This window comes from Chrysochloris asiatica, unplaced genomic scaffold, assembly GCF_000296735.1.
Source record: "Chrysochloris asiatica unplaced genomic scaffold, ChrAsi1.0 scaffold00118, whole genome shotgun sequence".
Classification (NCBI taxonomy): domain Eukaryota; kingdom Metazoa; phylum Chordata; class Mammalia; order Afrosoricida; family Chrysochloridae; genus Chrysochloris; species Chrysochloris asiatica.
This window is the reverse complement of record NW_006408636.1, coordinates 7,125,642-7,143,701: the sequence shown is the minus strand read 5'-3', so window position 1 is coordinate 7,143,701 and position 18,060 is coordinate 7,125,642. Positions and strand designations below refer to the sequence as shown.

At 37.8% G+C, this 18,060-nt stretch overlaps 1 protein-coding gene across 1 annotated transcript in view; it reads right to left on the bottom strand.

Annotated features, from left to right (window-relative positions):
- KIF4A (kinesin family member 4A) overlaps positions 1-18,060 on the bottom strand; it is a 236,359-nt gene that overhangs the window by 188,560 nt on the left and 29,739 nt on the right. The window contains 4 exon segments of the mRNA XM_006878266.1: positions 8,653-8,747; positions 8,987-9,153; positions 11,976-12,068; positions 13,945-14,135. Coding sequence (XP_006878328.1) covers positions 8,653-8,747; positions 8,987-9,153; positions 11,976-12,068; positions 13,945-14,135 — 546 coding nt within the window.

Sequence of the window (18,060 nt, the reverse complement as noted above, 5' to 3'; positions counted from 1 at the left end):
TTAACTGATGGTATATGGAGGGGATTATAATCAATGTAATGAAACAAGTTATATGAATTGTTGAATGTAAAACTGATGATGTGACCTGTAAACTTTCACTCAATCCACAATAAAAACCTTAAATTAAAAGAAAAAAAAGGAAACACATATTCTGATATATTTTAGGTGAAGTGTATACTAGGACAAATATCGTGGTTAAACCAGAGCCTGGTCGAGAGCTAAAAAGGATAATCTAGGGGAATGAACCCATCAAATACAAAACAAAATAAGTTTCTATAGAGTTGACTGCGACTCATGGCAACCTCATGTGTTTCAGAGTAGAACACAGCTCCATAGAATTTTCAATGGCTGATTTCTTGGAAGAAGATCACAGGCCTTTCAGCTGAAGTGCTTCTGGATGGATTCCAATATACAACCTACCAGTTAGCAGCTGGGATCCCTAACCATTTGTACCACCCAGGGATGCCCACAGGTGACTTTAAAATGCTGTGGCATATTCCTAGAGATCTAGAAAGCAGTGTACATGTGCAAGGGTATGCAAATTTCTAAGGGGTGCTGGTGGCATAGTGGGTTACATGCTAGCCTGCTAACCACAAGGTAAGCAGTTTGAATTCACCAGCTACTGTGTGGGAGAAAATTGAGGCTTTCTAAGGAGCTCTGGTAGCGTAGTGGTTACGAATCGGGCTGTGAACTGCAAGGTCAGCAGTTCAAAACTACCAGCTGCTCCACAGGAGAAAGATGAGGCTTTCTGCTCCCGTAAAGATTTACAGCCTCAGAAACCTTGTTCAGGGTCACTATGGGTCGGAACCGACTCGGCGGCACTTAACAACAACAACTCCTATAAAGATTTACAGCCATGAAAACCCTACATAGGATCACTATGAGTTGGAAGCAACTCCATAGCATAAAACGATAAGATGCAATTTTCCAGGAAAAAAACCCACTGGGTCATTGAGTCAAAACCTGAAAAGTCCTCAATCTTGCACCTCTGGCTGGCTTTAAGACCCTGTTCATGTAGGAATTGAAGGCTCTAAGACAGAGCTTTTAAAGTGTTCTCCACATTGAAGGAATGCCCCCAACAGATACACAGTAACATAGACAAATAAATGATGGAAGTTCAAGGCATTTAAGGAAACATGAGATCAACCATTAGCTAATAACTACACTAAGCAGAGACTGGTGTGGCGACTGCATATTACAGGGAAAAAAGGCTTTACCGATTCATTAAACACTAAATACGGAAAACCAGAAGAGTTGTGGGATGGCATCAAGAATATCATACAGAAATAAACCAACAGGTCATTGAGAAGACAAGAGAGAAGAAAAAGATCAAAATGGATGTCAGAAGAGACTCTGAAACTTGCTCTCCAGCGTAGAGATGTTAAAGCAAATGGAAGAAGTGAGAAGGTACAAGAGTAGAACAGAAAATTTCAAAGGTCAGTTTGAGAAAACAAAGTCAAATATTATAACAAAATGTGCAAAGACCTGGAATTAGAAAACCAAAAGGGAAGAACACACTCAGCATTTCTCAAGATGAGGGAACTGAATAAAAAATTTAAACCTTGACTTGTGGTATTGAAGGATTCTATGGGCAAGATATTGAATGATGAAGAAAGCATCAGAAGAAGATGGAAGGAATACACAGAGTCACTGTACCAAAATGAAATGGTTGATGTTCAACCATTTCAAGAGGCAGAATATAATCAAGAGCCAATGATCCTGAAGGAAGAAGTCATTGGCAAAGAACAAGGTACTGGGAATTGATGGAATACAAATTGAAATCTTTCAACAAAGCGATGCAGCACTGGAAGCACTCAGTCATCTATGCCAAGATATTTCGAAGACAACTACATGGTCAACTGAGTGGAAGAGATCTGTAGTTATGCCCATTCCAAAGAGAGGTGACCCAATGGAATGCGGAAATCATTGGACAATATCTTTGATATCCCATACAAGTAAAGTTTTACTAAAGGTAATAAAGAAACTTCTATAACCAAACATTGACAGAGAACTTCCAGAGGTTCAAGCCGGTTTCAAAAGAGGACACAGAACAAAAAGATATACACTTGTGTTTTATTGACTAAGCAAAGACTTTAAATTGTGTCGATCCTGACAAGCTATGGACAACATTAAGAAGTATGAGTATTTCGGAACACTTAATTGTGCTCATGAGGAACCTGTGCAAAGATTCTATGGAACAAGATCCAACAGAACAAGGGAACACTGAATGGTTTAAAATTAGGGAAGGTGTGTTCCAGGGTTGTATTCTTTCACCATACTTATTTAATCTGATGCTGAGCAAATAGTTTGAGAAGCTGGATTATATGAAGAAAAACGTGGCATCAGGGTTGGAGGAAGATTCATTAATAACCTGCAATATGCCAATGATACAAACTTGCTTTCTGAAAGTGAAGAAGACTTAAAATACTTATTATTAAAGGTCAAAGATCACAGCCTTCAGTATGAGTTGCATCTCAATGTAAAGAAAACAAAAATCCTCACCACTGGACCTATAAATAACATCCATATAAATGGAGAAAAAGTGAAGTTGTCAATGACTTCATTTTGTTTGGATCAACCATCAACACTCATGGAAGCAGCAGTCAAGAAATCAAACGATGTATTGCATTGGGCAAATCTGCTGCACAAGGTCTCTGTAAAGTGTTGAAGTACAAAGATGTCAGTATGAGAACTAAGGTGTGCCTAACACAAGCCATGGTATTTTCAATAACCTCATATGCATGCGAAAGTTGAATAGTGAATAAGGAAGACAGTAGGAGAATTTATGCATTTGAACTATGGTGTTGGGGGAGAATATTAAAAGTACCATGGATTGCCAAAAGAAAAAATAGATCTGTGTTGGAAGAAGCACAGATAGAGTGCTTCTTGGAAGCCAGGATGACCAGACGTTGTCTCTCATATTTTGGACATACTGTCAGGAGGGACCCGTCACTGGAGAAGAGTATCATGCTTGGTAAAGTGGAGGATCAGAGAAAAAGAGGAAGACCCCCAATGAGATGGATTGGCACAGTGGCAGCATCAATTGGTTCAAATGTGGGAACGACTGTGAGGTTGGCCCAGGATTGGGCAGTGTTTTGTTCTGTTGTGCATAGGGTCACTGAGTTGGTACCGACTTGATAGCACCTGACAGCAACATAGGCTTTACAGAATTAGTGCAGAAAAGTCATTAACTAAACAGCAATAACAAGAAAGGTGAATGCCAGGAATGCAAGGTTGATTAAATTGTGATTATTTTGATAGATAAGGAGAACGCATTTGACAAATCCCCTTTAATGATAAAAACATTGAGCAAACTAGAAATAGAAAGGAGCTTCCTCAACTTGGTAGGAGCATCTATGAAAAAGTCACAGCTAACACTGAACTTAATGAAGAAACACTAAAGGCTTTCTCTCTAATATCAGGAGAAGACAAGTCTATTCATTTGTCAGTTCTATTCAATCTTGTACTAGAGATTCTATCTAGAACAGTTAGGGTAGAAAAAGGAATAAAAGGCATTCTTTTTTGAATGAAAGAAGTAGAACTATCTCTAGTCATTGATGACATGATTTTGTATGAAGAAAATTCTAAAAAATCTACTGAAAACCATTAGAATAAGACAACCAGGGTGATGTATACACACTAATTGTACAAAATTCAGTTCTTTTTCTAGACCTAATAATTTGAAAATGAAAGTTAAAAAAAATTCATTTTATAATAGCATTAAAAATAATGAAACATGTAGGAATAAATTTAAATTTAACAAAATAAGTATAAAATTTATATTCTGAAAATGGAAAAAAAAGTATTGACAGAAAATAAACACCTAAATAAACGGACTTGTAACTGCAAAGCTGGCAGTTCAACCCACCAGTCACTCTATAGAAGAAATCTGAGTCTGTCAGCTTCTGTAATGACTTACAGTCTCAGAAATCCTAAAGAGGGTTATTACGATTCGGAATCGACTTGATGACAATGGATTATTTAAATCAACAGAAAGATATCACGTTTATGAATCAAAAGATGCAATATTAGTAGGTCAATACACTAAACGGGAACTTAATTTACTATGTAAACTTTCAACAAATAATTAAAATAGGTAAATAAACACAATAAAATTGTTGTTGTTGTTGCTGTTATGTACCCTAGAGTTGGTTTCAACTCATACACCCTTTATAGGGTTTCTGAGGAGCAGCTGATGAGTTTGAACTGCTGACCTTGTAGCTAGCAGTCCAGTGTTTATCCTAGAGTGCTACACCAGGACTCTACAATAAAACATTGAGTCAGTCCCACCTCATAGCAACCTTATATACGGTTTCGAAGGAGCAACTAACTGGTGAGCTTGAACTGCTGAACTTGTGCTTCAAACCAACCTTATGGTCCAATTCTTATCCCACAGCATCACACCAAACAAAAGTAATCAAAGATAAATTTAACAAAACGTATGTAAAACTTGAAGGTTGATAACAAAAAACATTGTTGCGAAAAATTACAAAAGATAAATGAAGACTATATGTTAAAAAAAAAAAAAAAGATGAAAATACTATACAAATTGATCTATAGATTTAACACAATCTTTATCAAACCAAAAAAGTTAGAGGACACACTCACATAATAACTGATATGTAAAAAAAGTCTTCAGTCAAAAACTAATGCATTGTTTGGTAGCCTCTGTGTGCCCTGTATTAGGGCCCTCACATTTGTCCCTATTTTTTCATTGATAACCTTTATAATTCTGGGATTCACATTTAGGTCTTTAATCCTTGCTGAGTTGGTTTTTGTATATGGCATGAAGTAAAGGTCTTGTTTCAATCTTTTGCATATCGATTTTTAGTTCTGCCAGTACCATCTGTTGAAGAGACTATCTCCTCCCAATGCAATATACTTAGGCCCTTTATCAAAGATCAGTTGGTTGTATGTGGATGGGTTAATTTCTGGATTCTCGATTCTGTTCCACAGATCTATGTGTCTTTCATTGTTACAGTACCAGGCTATTTTGACCACTGTAGCCGTGCAGTAAATTTTGAAATAAGGGAGTGAGAGGCTTCCAAATTTGTTTGTCTTCTTAAGCAGTGCTTTGCTTATCCTGGGTCTCTTTCCTTTCCATATGAAGTTTGTAACTGTTTTTTCCATCTCTCTAAAAATTGTTGTTGCGAAAATTGCACAAACAAAAGATAAAAACGATGATTTGTACATACTAAAAATTAAAAACTTATGTGCATCAAAAGACTTTGCCAAAAGAGTAAAAAGGGAGCCCACAGAACGGGGAAAAAATCTTTTGCAACGACGTATGAGACAAGGGACTAATTTCAAAAATATATAGGAAACTACAACACCTCTACAAGAAAAAGACAAATAACGCAATTTAAAAATGGGCACAGGACATGAACAGACATTCCACCAAGGAAGATATTCAGTCAGCCAACAAACATATGAAGAAATGTTCACGATCATTAACTATTAAAGAGATGCAAATCAAAACAACAATGAGATATCATCTCATACCAGCAATAACAGTGAAGTTTAAAAAAGTAGAGGACAATAAATGCTGACACGGATGTGGAGTGACTGAGATGCTGCTACATTGCTGGTGGGATTGCAAAATGGTCCAACTACTCTGGAAAACAGTATGGCGCTTCCTCAGAAAGTTGGAAATAGAAATACCTTGTGATCCAGCAATTCCTCTACTTGGTATTTATCCACAAGAAATATGAGCCATAACACGAGTAGATATATGCACACCAATGTTCATAGCAGCACTATTTACAACAGCAAAACAATGGAGACAGCCTAAATGCCCAACAATTGAAGAATGGATAAACTGTGGTACATACACACAATGGAATACTATGCTATCTTGAAGAACAACAAGGAATGCAAGCCACCGCATAACATGGATGAACCTTGAGGACCCTAAGGTGAGTGAAATTAGTCAGTAACAAAAGGAGAAATACTGCATAAGACCATTATTGTAAAAGACTAAAAAAAGAAGTAAAAAAAAAAAAAAAAAAAAACGTTAAACAGAGTTACCATTGTTGTTCCTGCAGAGGAACTGGTAGATTCAAACTAGTCCACTATGCTACCAGGGTTCCTTATTCCTAGAGTAATGATGCCGTAGAGTCAGTTCTGATTCTTAGCTATCCTGTATAGTGTTTCCGAGGCTGCAAATCTTTATGGAAGCAGAATGTGTCATCTTTCTCTCATAGAGCAACAGGTAGATTCAAACTACTGACCTTGTGGTTAGCAGCTCAACTTGTAATCCGTTACACTACCAGAGCTCCTTTATGCATAGAGCTGCTATCTTTGTTGCTGTTGTTAAGGGCTGTCGAGTGGGTTCTGACTCATAGCAACCTTATATAGGGTTTCCCAGGAGTGGCCGATGAGTTTGAACCACCGACCTGGCAGTTCAAACCGACCTTGAGATCGAGTGCTTATCATATGACACCACAACTGAATAAAACGGAAGAAAAACAAAAAAAGCAAAAAATGTGTTATAACCATAAAATGTATATTTGGTACAACATGTAAAAACCTTATGCTAAATGACAGAAACCAGTCACAAAGCGCCATGTGATTCTATTTATATAAAAAGTATGTTTGTGGTTGCCTATGGCTAAAGAAGGAGGTGGGAATGGGAAATGACTGCTAATAGTTATGGGGTTTCTTTTTGAGGTTATAAAATATTCTAAAATTGATTGCAGTGATGGTTGCACAACTCCATGAATATAGTAAAAGCCACTGAATTCGTGATTTGGTGAATAAATACGTAAATTTTATGGTATATGAATTATATCTCAATAAAGCTGGTTTAAAAACTAAAAACTAGGAACTGTACATTTAAAAAAAGATAAAAGATCCTCTAAAAGTAGTATTAAGAGGTCAAATTTCAAAGTGCAAAGGGTACAACAAAAAGGGCACTTTTAAATACATTCCAAACAAAAAGCTAAATGAAGCTCATAAACTCCTGAATTTCTGGTGTCATAGAGGGTAGATGAACTGAAACTACTGGCCTCAGATAATCTTAAAACTTAAACCAAATATTCACAAAAGTCTTCTTAAAACCAAACAGTTTAGTTTAACTAGTAAAAAAAAGGTCTGCCTTGAGCATTATGCTCTTCTTAAGAACTATCTAAATGGGATCAAATTGACAAGAACTACTTGAAAGATTATGGGCTCCTGGTATGGTGCTGTAGGATGAGAACTGGACTGCAAATCACAAGGTCAGTTGTTCAGACTTACCAGCTGCTCCTCAGAAACCCTGTACAGGGTCGCTGAGTTGAAACCAACTCAATAGCACTTCACCACCACCACCATGGGAGAAAGATGAGACTTACTGCTCCACTTAACAACAACAACTTGAAAGATTAGACAGGAACCTTAGAAGACACTAAGTTTATGTTAATGAGAGACGAACAACTCAGAAAAGGAGTGTGAGAATGGTTACACAACTCTAAGAGTGTAATCAGTGTCACTAAATGGTCCACGTAGAAACTGTTGAATTGATGTATGATTTGCTGTATATATTCCCAACAATATTAAAATAAATAAAATTTCAAAAGAAAAAAAAATCTGAGTTAAGAAATAGTTTTCTGCCCTATGACAATAGTATAATAATGACAAATGACAAAGATGTAAAATCCCTCGATTACTCTTTTTGCTTCTGCCTTCTCTGTTCCCCAAAAGCTGAAACGCAGTATTAGTAAAGAGGTAGTGAGAACCCAACAACTTTAACAAGAGCCCAAATTTCAACTGAGACTGCTGAAACTATGTTCATGATTTTTGAAGAAGTATGTAGGAAGATGTTCTAGAAGACTGGGCAGATGTAATTTTAATTAAAAAAAAAAGGTAAGAATTAATTCCATATATTATAGACCAGTGATTTTGATGTAAATCTAGAGTTAATTGTTATAGGCATGGCTTACAAGAGCCTAAAATGGAACAATGAGCACTAGAAACCAACTTGAATTCACCAAGAAAAAATCAGTTTCAACTAATCTTCATTTGTCTTTTGGGCTATTACTAAGATGGTAGCCCTGAGAAATATGGCAGACATACAATATCTGGACTGTAACAAGGCATTTGACAAAATACTTTTTAGAAATATTTAGGAAAAAAGTTGAGAAATATGAACTAGATGTTAATTGGTGTTAGATATAGTTAATAATTGCTTGAAGGGCCATTCCCAAAGCATGCAGATTACCAGATCACTACCATGCTAGATAAAGGTTTCTAACAGCATAGACCATAGGGTTCTAGCCTTAGGAGTTTCATTCATCATTTATATTCAAAAACTTGAATGAAGATATGGAAACCATGCTGATGAGGTTCATAAGTGACAACAACTGGAAAGATAGTGAATACTTGAGATGACAGAATACAGATACTGATTTTAATTATGAGTAGTTGGGGGTAAAATAAAACAAAAACTAAAACTTGCCTGGACCAGATGAAATCAAATCAAGAGCCAGATCCAAATCTCATACCTAAATTAGATAATGAGTGCAAGGGAATTAAACAAATTTTCACTTTTCTGATATTAGCTTCAAACTTGAATTGTAGCTACTGTTAGAATGTGATCTGAAATATCCTAATCAAGACATTAATAAGAGTACTAGAGGTTTTTATCTACAACAGTATCTTTTATTACTCTCTCACCCTCTTTAAGACGGTCTCCTTCAGCCTTGGTTTTCTTCTGCCTTTCTGATCCAGCAAGGTCTACAAGATGCAGCTTGGAGCGAAAGCTGCTATCTCTATATTAAAGATAGAAGACACAAATGAAATAATCAACAAGCTTGAGAGTAGTTAAATTATCAAAGCTGTTTTGCTGGCTTTCGTTTTCTTTTCAGTCAGTCAACATGGTTCCATTGATTCATAGTGCTCACAGCAATGATGGCTAATGATTATTCAAAACAGCTGAAATGAAGCAGCCTTACATTTGTCTTTAAGAGTATTAATATTAAAAATCTTGACTATTTAAATTATAACTTACTTGTCATTTTTCTTTCTTTGTTCTATGGAAACTGTAAAGATGGCATGAGATCGGGACGACTGAGAATTCATAGCTGTGGAGGCCACTGTCCTACAGTTGTTGCCCTGCTCCAAACAGGAAACAGTATCCAATGCAACTAAAACAGTCTTCTCAGTGAGTCCCACAATCTAATTCAGAGAAAGAAAATTACCATACCATGGTTCAAACACTTGATCAAAAATTTACAAATTGGTGATTTTAAAAATTGCCTTCGAATGCACTAGAATCTCAAGAAATAGCATAGTCATGAAATGAAGACTGTTTTAACTAGCAACTCTATGAAGATCACTGGAAATCAAGGTCTCCAATCTCCCCTAGGAAGTCCTGGTGTGGATAGGATAATTACTGGACTACTAACCACAAGGTCAAGGAGCTCTGGTAGCGTAGTGGTTACGAACTGGGCTGCGAACCGCAAGGTCAGCAGTTCGAAACTACCAGCTGCTCCGTGGGAGAAAGAGGAGGCTTTCTGCTCCCGTAAAGATTTACAGCCTCAGAAACCCTGTTCAGGGTCGCTATGGGTCAGAACCGCCTTGACGGCACGTAACAACAACAACCATGAGGTCAGTAGTTCAAACCCACCAGCGGCTCCTCAGAAACCGATCTTAGAACAGGGTCAAGAGCTAGCTCAGTACCAATTTTCTTCCTAGTGATAGCATGCATTTTGTCCAGGTTGCTTATCCAAGTTTCTGATTCCACTATCCAAACCATCTTCCTGTATTACAAGCTAATCAAGCTTTCAAAATAGGGATGATCCTTCAAGCCTTGCCTTAGCAACTGGCTAACAATATAATGACCCAAAAGCGGGGATGGGTGGGGTGGGGGTGGAGGAATCAGAAGCACATGTGCCTGTACTTCAACCCTTAAATGTTTTTTTCTTCTTTTGGGCAAAGGAAGAAAGGAAGTTCAGGAAGATGGGTAGGATAATATTTTACCAAACTAAAAAATCACTGCCAAGTCAATTCTGACTCAAAGTGACCCTATAAGACAGAGCAGAAATGCTCCATAGCGTTTCTGAGATGAAATCTTTATAGAAGCAGAGAGCCTCATCTGTCTCACACAAAGCTTTTATTAGGTTTGTACCAGTAACCTTATTTGGTGGTGTGTAATTAAGTAACCAGTGCTTAATTACACACCATCAAAGCTCCTTTTTCTCTACCAGGCACTCTGATAATATTGAGCATATATGAGTTCATTAAGGAGCTCCTGTAGCATAGTGGTTACAAGATGGGCTGCTAACCTTAAGGTCAGCAGTTCAAAACTACCTACCAGCAGTTACACGGGAGAAAGAGAAGGCTTTCTCCTCCCCAGAAAGATTTACAGCCTCGGAAACCCAATGCAGGGTCGCTATGAGTCGGAACTGACTCCATGGCACACCACTATCACTATTTCATTGAATCATCATACCGTATATCTTACCAAGTTTCCCTAAGTCTGTTCCACATATTCTCATTAAATTCTAGGCTATGATTCTCCCACTCCTGAATATACCTACTCCTCACTATAGACTACCTTGCTATCTGAAAATTTGCATTTACAATGATAGTAAAAAATCTATTACCCGACTATTTTGTGCATTAATGACTGACATCTGGCAGTAACATACACTGAGGTGTGAGATAAGAGTAACATTGCTGTGATGGTTAAGGTTATGTGTCATATTGATTAAGCCATCATTCTCTGTGATTTGACAGTAATGCAATGATGTGATGTGTCAGTTATAGAATGATATAGTCATCTTTCATTTTATCATCTCCCCCATTTTCACATAATGATGGTTTTTGCAATAATGATCTGGTCTTTGGAACCTAACTATGTCAACAAGTAAGAGTGGGTATGCTGAAGTTGGTAGGTATGCTCAGTTTTGCCTATTTTCAAGAATGGCTTCTGGATTTTGCCCATTCCCATATATGAAACTTTCAACTTTACCTCAAATGTTCTGTTCAGCTCTAGCTCTTCATCTTACATCTATGTCAGGTGACAGAAGCCTCTCAAATAAATGTGTTTCCTCCTATGGCACTTAGACTTAAAAATTTTTATATTATTTAACTTTTCACTTTTTATATATCATCCCAGATCCTAGTATAATGTCTGTTACAGTGCTATCCAATATAATTTTCTTTGACCATAGATATCTTCTATATCTGCACTATCAAATATGATACCCACTAGTCATATGTGGCTACTGAAAACTTGATATGTGCCTAGTGTAACTGAGGAACTGAACTTAAAATTTTATTTAATTTTAATTAATTTAAATTTAAAACACCACTGTGGCTAATAGCACAGCCTTAGAACTCTGAAAATAATAAATACTTCATTGATATTAGCATTCATTCAAAAGGTAACAGGAATGTGATAAACTGATAAACCTTTGTCCCCCCTAAGAATCTAGGAACTCGAATAATAAAGGGAATTAAATAACCCACAGCTCCAGAGTAGATTCTGACTCATAGCAACCCTCTAGCATAGAGTAGAACTGCCTCATTGCATTTCCTAGGATGTAAATCTTTACAGAAGCAGAATATCACATCTTTTCCCAGTGGAACAGCTGGTGGGTTTGAACGGCCAACCTTTTGGTTGGCAGCCAAGTGCATTAATTGCTGCATCACAAGAGCTCCTTAATAAAGGGAAGTGCCGTCGAGTCAGTTTCGACCCATAGCGACCCTGTATAGGGTTTCCAAGGAGCCAGCTGTTGAGCTTGAACTGCTGCCTTGCAGTTCAAACGGCTATGGAGTCTGGCTGATTAACCAACAGTACCACACCAGGACTCCAATAAAGGGAATTAGGCCCACACAAAATCTAGAAAACGGAGATGTTGCTGTTGTATGCTGTCGAGTTGGTTTCTACTCATAGTGACTAATCATTAAAAACCATAGTGCCAAATAAAAGAGATTTGATTTTCAGTACTCTTCAAAATTTTTTAATAACATCAAGTAAGAGACAAACACACCTTTATGCCTTCTTTAGGGTCTTCCCGTATATTTATTTGAGAGGCTTTTTCACGAGATGAGCATAAAAGATCCAAGATTTCTTCATTGTAGATCTGGTATTATTGAAAATAAAGAGGTAAAAACATATTAACATGTAATCTCTGGGTGGTGGGATCATAGGCAATTTTTTTTTTCATTCTTTGTGACTTTTCTATATTTCCTAAATTATTTTTTTGCAGCGAACATGCATTATTTTTATATTTACAAAAATCTCTTTAATCTTAAATGTAATGGTTTTGTATCTTAGAAGAATGAATCCGTACGTTATTTGTACCAAATTTGACACTGCTCTTTTAAGACAGAGTCTCTTGGGAACAGAAAATACAAAGAATATCTATGTGTGTGCTCAAATTCAGTTATTTATGGAGTTATAACAACATCACTGTCACCGATTTTGTTAAAACCATGGGTCCTTAAATGGGTCCTTACTGAGAGGTGGAGGTGGGAAGCAAAAAGAAGACAAAAGGGAGAAGTGGCAACCAATATTTCAATAACATCCAAAACTTTTAAGTGCTTAGAACAGTGTTTTAGCATATTGCTACTGTTGTTAGTTACCGTCAAGTAGGTTCTGACTCATAGTGACTCTACGTACAACAGAACAAAACACTGACATAAGCACTGTATTTCTTTGATACTGTTGCTGTTATAGGACTTTCAGTGTGGGGCTTTAGGATAAGCACTGGACTTCTAACCACAGGAGTCCTGGTGTGGCGCTGTGGGTTAATGCACAGACTGCAAAGCCATTTGAACTGCAAGGTCAGCAGTTCAAACTCACCAGTTGCTCCTCGGAAACCCTTTACAGGGTCGCTATGGGTTGCAACCGACTCAATGGCACTTCACAACAACAAGCTAACCACAAGGTTGGTAGTTCAAACTCACCAGCAGCTCCTGGGAAACCCTATACAGGGTAACTATGAATTGGATCCAGGTGACAGCATATACCAATAATAATCCTCATGTTTTACTCCCCCTCCTCCACCTCTACAACTCTATTCCCATTAACATATTAATATTTAAATTATGTAAATCTTCTTAAAGACAAGACATAACCCACATTTTCTCTATCTCTGCTATGGAATTAACCAGCTAGGTTCCCTGAAGTCTTAAGTTCCCTAAACATGTGTCTTTCATATCCTGAGGTCAGAAAGACCTAGCCAATCTGTGTGTATACTGATAAACACTAGAAGTAAGCTCCCAAAAGAGCGGGGACTTTTATTTGTTTTGTTCACTTATACATCCCAAAACCCAAAATTAAATTCATTGCCATCAAATTGATTACAACTCATAGTGACCCTACAGGACAGGGCAGAACTGCCCATAGGGTTTCCAAGGCTGAAATCTTTATAGAAGAATGCCACAATTTTTCTCCCATGGAGTGGCTGTTGGGTTCGAACAGCTGACCTATCAGTTAGCAGCCAAGAGTTTAACCATGGCGTCACCAAGGATCCTTGATATATCCCAAGTACCTGATATAACCAAATGCCTAAAACAGGGTTTGGCACTATATCTGTTGAATAAACAAATTTTATAACCACTTACACAGCTCAATACTTAACCCAATTGTTATATTCTTCATGAAGCAGCAGCATTATCACTTAAGCCTCAAAACAGAAAAGAGAAATCAAATACCTTCCTGAAGATACCACAGGGAATCAGTAATTGAGGCCAAATTAGAATTAAAGAATTCCTATAATCATTTTTTATGGCAATGCTAACTCCTCTATCAGATTAAACAAACTATTCTAACAAGGAAAGAACCAGATGGGAGCCAGCTTCAATGGAGCCAATAAGTTTTCTCTAACAATTTATTATATTTAATGTACTAAAACTGTACATATTAATTTGAGTCATAATAAGAAAAACCTTATTTGGGTTTACATTTTTTATCTAAGGATAATGTTGAATTCAGAATAAAGAAAAATCACTTACCTCCAAATAAGATACTTTCAGAGTAAATTCAGAGTCACTTTTTTTATCAATTTCTCTGAAAAGCAGTTGTATTACCCTAGGAATGACTCCAACTGTTGGTTCATTCTCTTGTGCTGCAGTGTATGCACCTCCCATTGAATAGGTCTTCCCAGAGCCAGTCTGCCCATAGGCCAAGACAGTTGCATTGTATCCTAGCAAAACAGAAACCATATAAGCAGTAGTGTTCAAACATTTTCATCCAATCAATATACTTTGTTTACTTTTGCTTTTTTTTTTTTTAAAGGTTTTTATTCAGTTTTACATACAACAAATCGTACACCTTGTTTCATTACAATGATTATAATCCCTTCCTGTTAATACACTTAACAGTATTTCTCTGTATTCACGTAAGCTTTTTTAAAAAAAAAAACAAAACACTCAGGCATATATAATAATCTACACCTCTAAAGGGCACATTCTGTAAGTCAGCCTCCTGGCCACCAGCTCTCAGTCCCTTTCTTCCCATGAATCTAGAGTCCTCAGCCGCTCCCTGTCTCCATGACCCCATCTCTGCCTCCATCTCCGGTGTTGCTGCTTCTTTGGATAAGGTCCCACATTCTGCTTGTGCTCTTCTTCCTTAATGGTCCTAGGGCCCTCTGTTTCTGGACTGTAAGATTAAACACTCCCCTGTTTTTGTTACAAAACTTCCACCTTTACAATTGTGACATTCACAATTAGTCATGATAACAATTATTCACTCTTGAATCATACCAATCTTATTCCCATCTCTTTTCACCAGACCTTTCTAGACAAGATGAAAACTATTTAGTGGGGACTCTTTCTTTCCCCCCATACTCTTAAACTAAACTCCCTCTTGAAACCTTGTAAGACAGTCACTTCGTGCCTTTTATCACCCCTCATTTTAGGTAGCCAAATGTCTAAGTCGCCCGTCCCTCTCTACTCTGTGTACAGAAGGATAGCATTGATACTTGATGTGAAGACTCCTTCCCTCTCTGTTGGTATTTAGAGTTACTACCTCCATGAGTATAGGTCAGGTTCATCAAATTGTAGCAATTTACCCTTGTTTCCTTTATCAAAAATTTTTTTTAATTATTTTATTTTTTTGGTAATCTTCCTCTATTCGAGTTCTGATTTTCAAGCCATCGAGGCAAGGTCAAATGGGTACTATCTGCAAGTTTGGGTGTTCTTGTGCATCTCCCCTCACTTCCTATCAACTGGATTCTTCACTCTTAGCTATAGCCCTCTGTGGCTATGTCCTTGTCCTTGGGCTCAAGTGTCCCCAGGTCTCACCACATTTTGGAGCAACCAGCCATTCCTATTCTCTCTCTCAACTCCAGGTCAACAGGAGTCAATGGACTGTGGTTGAACTCAGCACATTTCTTCATTGCTGCCTTTCCCCCTCTTCCACTCACCAGTAGAACAATGTGGTCGCCAGCAAGCTTACATGCCTGTTCCAGTGTTCCCTTTGAGTTTCAGTTTTAAAGGGGAATTTATCTTGAAGAAGAACTATATTGCTTGCATTGATGGCTTCCTGGAGAATAGCTTGCTTATTCTTGTAGTAGCCAGTCATACTGACATTTTTGTTCTGGGGTTTTCCTGATGATTTTTCTTTGAAGATGTATCCTCTGTTGATCTAGCAGACTAGATAGACCAGGCTGGTCTGCTTGTCCTTGCTAGTGGGAATGTCCCACCTCAGAAGGTTCTGGATGGAACTCAGGATTCCACCTAAGGTACTATACTCTGTAAAGGCTTTGAAAGAAGCCTATTTCACTGGGCAAGTTCTAGAACCCCTTTTAGGTATTCCAACCAGTTATAGGCTAATGACGGGCTTACAAGTTTTCTGTAATCATGTTTCTCAATATTCCTTTGTATCCCACTCATATGTCTATGTTACAATAGTAGGCAAGGGAAATCAATATTCATAAGACAGTGAAGCATTTTAGTATTATTTCCACTCTTCAAACTATGCCTAGATCCCTGTATCACAGAGCCCTGTTGTTCCAAGGTTGAGTATGCATCATTATTTACACTTAGCCCATGCAAACCTGTCTCAGTGTTCCCCTATATATCTTGTTCTTCCCCTTCCTCCCCCTTCTTGTATTGCCCTCCCCAACATCTGAACTAAACCCCTCACCCCAACCCCGCTGTTGTGGTTACCTTATATTCCATTAGCTCTTCCCTCCATTTAAGATAGTCTATTTTATCCTGCAATCTACCTGATTTTCACACCACCTGGATCTCTGTTCCTCTGTGTTTACCTTCTTTCACATTGTAATTGTTTAGATCATAGACTGACCTCTCAAATCCTCTGTTCTTATCATTTTATTCTGTTCTTGACACTTCCATTTGTCGACTGAGTTCAGGGTGATGCTGACACATACCTCATTCTCTGGTTGTTGTCTGTTATTGTTGGTTCTCAGTCCACAGAACTTACTTTAGGATGTTTTTCATAACAGGGTTGGCTTTGACAAAATCCCTAAGCTTCTGTTTATCCTGGAATGTTTTGATTACACCATTGTATTTGTTTGACAGCTTTGCTGGGTAAAGGATTTTGGGGTGGCAGGTTTTTTTTTTCTTTCAGGGTTTTATGTATGTCTCCGCATTGCCTTCTTGCCTGCATGGTTTCTGTTGAGAAATCTGAGCTTAATCTGATTGGCTTGCTTTTGTATGTTACACTTCTCTTTTCCCTAACTGCTTTCAAGATTCTGTCCTTGTATTTGATTTTGGAGACCTTGATTATTATATGTCTTGGTGATTGTCTTTTAGGGTCTATCCTGCCTGGGATTCGTTGAGCTTTTTGAATGCTTATCAGTTTGGGAAAATTTCTTCCAGAAGCTCTTCAACAATCTCTACTGTGGACCTGTGTGATTCTTCCTGTTCCAGAATGCTGATTATTCTTAAGTTATTCCTCTTCATGTTGTCCAACATGAATCTTAGGCCTTCTTCAGATTTTTAAATCATTTTTTGTGCTTGCTCTTCTATCTTAGTAGTGTTGTCAGCTTTATCTTCTAGCTCACTAGTTCTGGCTTCCATCCCTTCAATTCTACTCCTTTACCCTTTCAATCTATTATCCATTTCTGACATTCTATTATTAATTGTTTGGACATCTTTCTGGAGGTTTTGAATTGTTTCCAATGCTGTATTATATTACTTGATTGTTCCTGTAGTGCTTTCCTGAATTCTTCCTTATTTTTCTCAACTCATTGTAAAGTGTTTTGATACATTTTATAATTATTTTTCTGAATTCCTTCTCAGGCATTTCCAAGGCCTGCCCTCCTTCCAGTATGGTATGTAGGTCTACCTTCAGCTCATTCGTCTCAGTGACTTTATCTCGTTTCTGGACGTGTGCTGATGTGGTCATCTGTTTCTGCTTTTTTGGGCATATTCAGCAGTTATATGTGGCCTTAAATCTTACATGGGTGTGTATTTTGGCGTTTTTTTTATGCTTTCTGAATGCCTCCAGGTAGATGTGATCAGGAAATAGGATTCCTTTTCATTCTTCTTCCTGAGAAATTTCAAGATTCCACTGTTGGTTGTTATGACGTTAACTCAGGATTTAATTTTCAGCCTGTTTCCTTTTTAGTCTACCTGTTCTGCTCAGCACCCCCAGTTCAGGCCTTTTTCCTTGTGATAAACAGTTCAGGACCAGCTGTTGCCATTTTGCAATGCCATTTAATTTTAAGAGGAAACTGTCACTTTAAATTTCGAGGAGGTTCGTGCACTTGCATAGTAGAACCCTCTGGGGGTGGATGTGGGGTGTTTACTCACTCAGGCACCCTCTCTAGTCACCAGAATGGAGGTGCGCAGCGAGAGACCAATGAACAGATTAAAAAAAAAAAAAAGAGTGTCCACACCTTTATCTCCGCAGTTCTGTCAGGTGTCTGTGGCTCCTCTGATCCTTCCCCTGCTTGGTCTTGCCTAAGATGGCAGCTCCGGGAGCAGCTGAGCATCTTGAATTAGAAAGCAATGGATTTCTTGCTTCTGCTACAAATTCCCCTGGCTGTAAGCCTTCCAACCTTCTAAATATTCCTTTATGTATGGTTCAAAGTTCTGCCACCATCTCCTGAGCCTGCTTGGTTCTGTATTCTATGTTGTTGCTGACGAAGCTCCTCACTG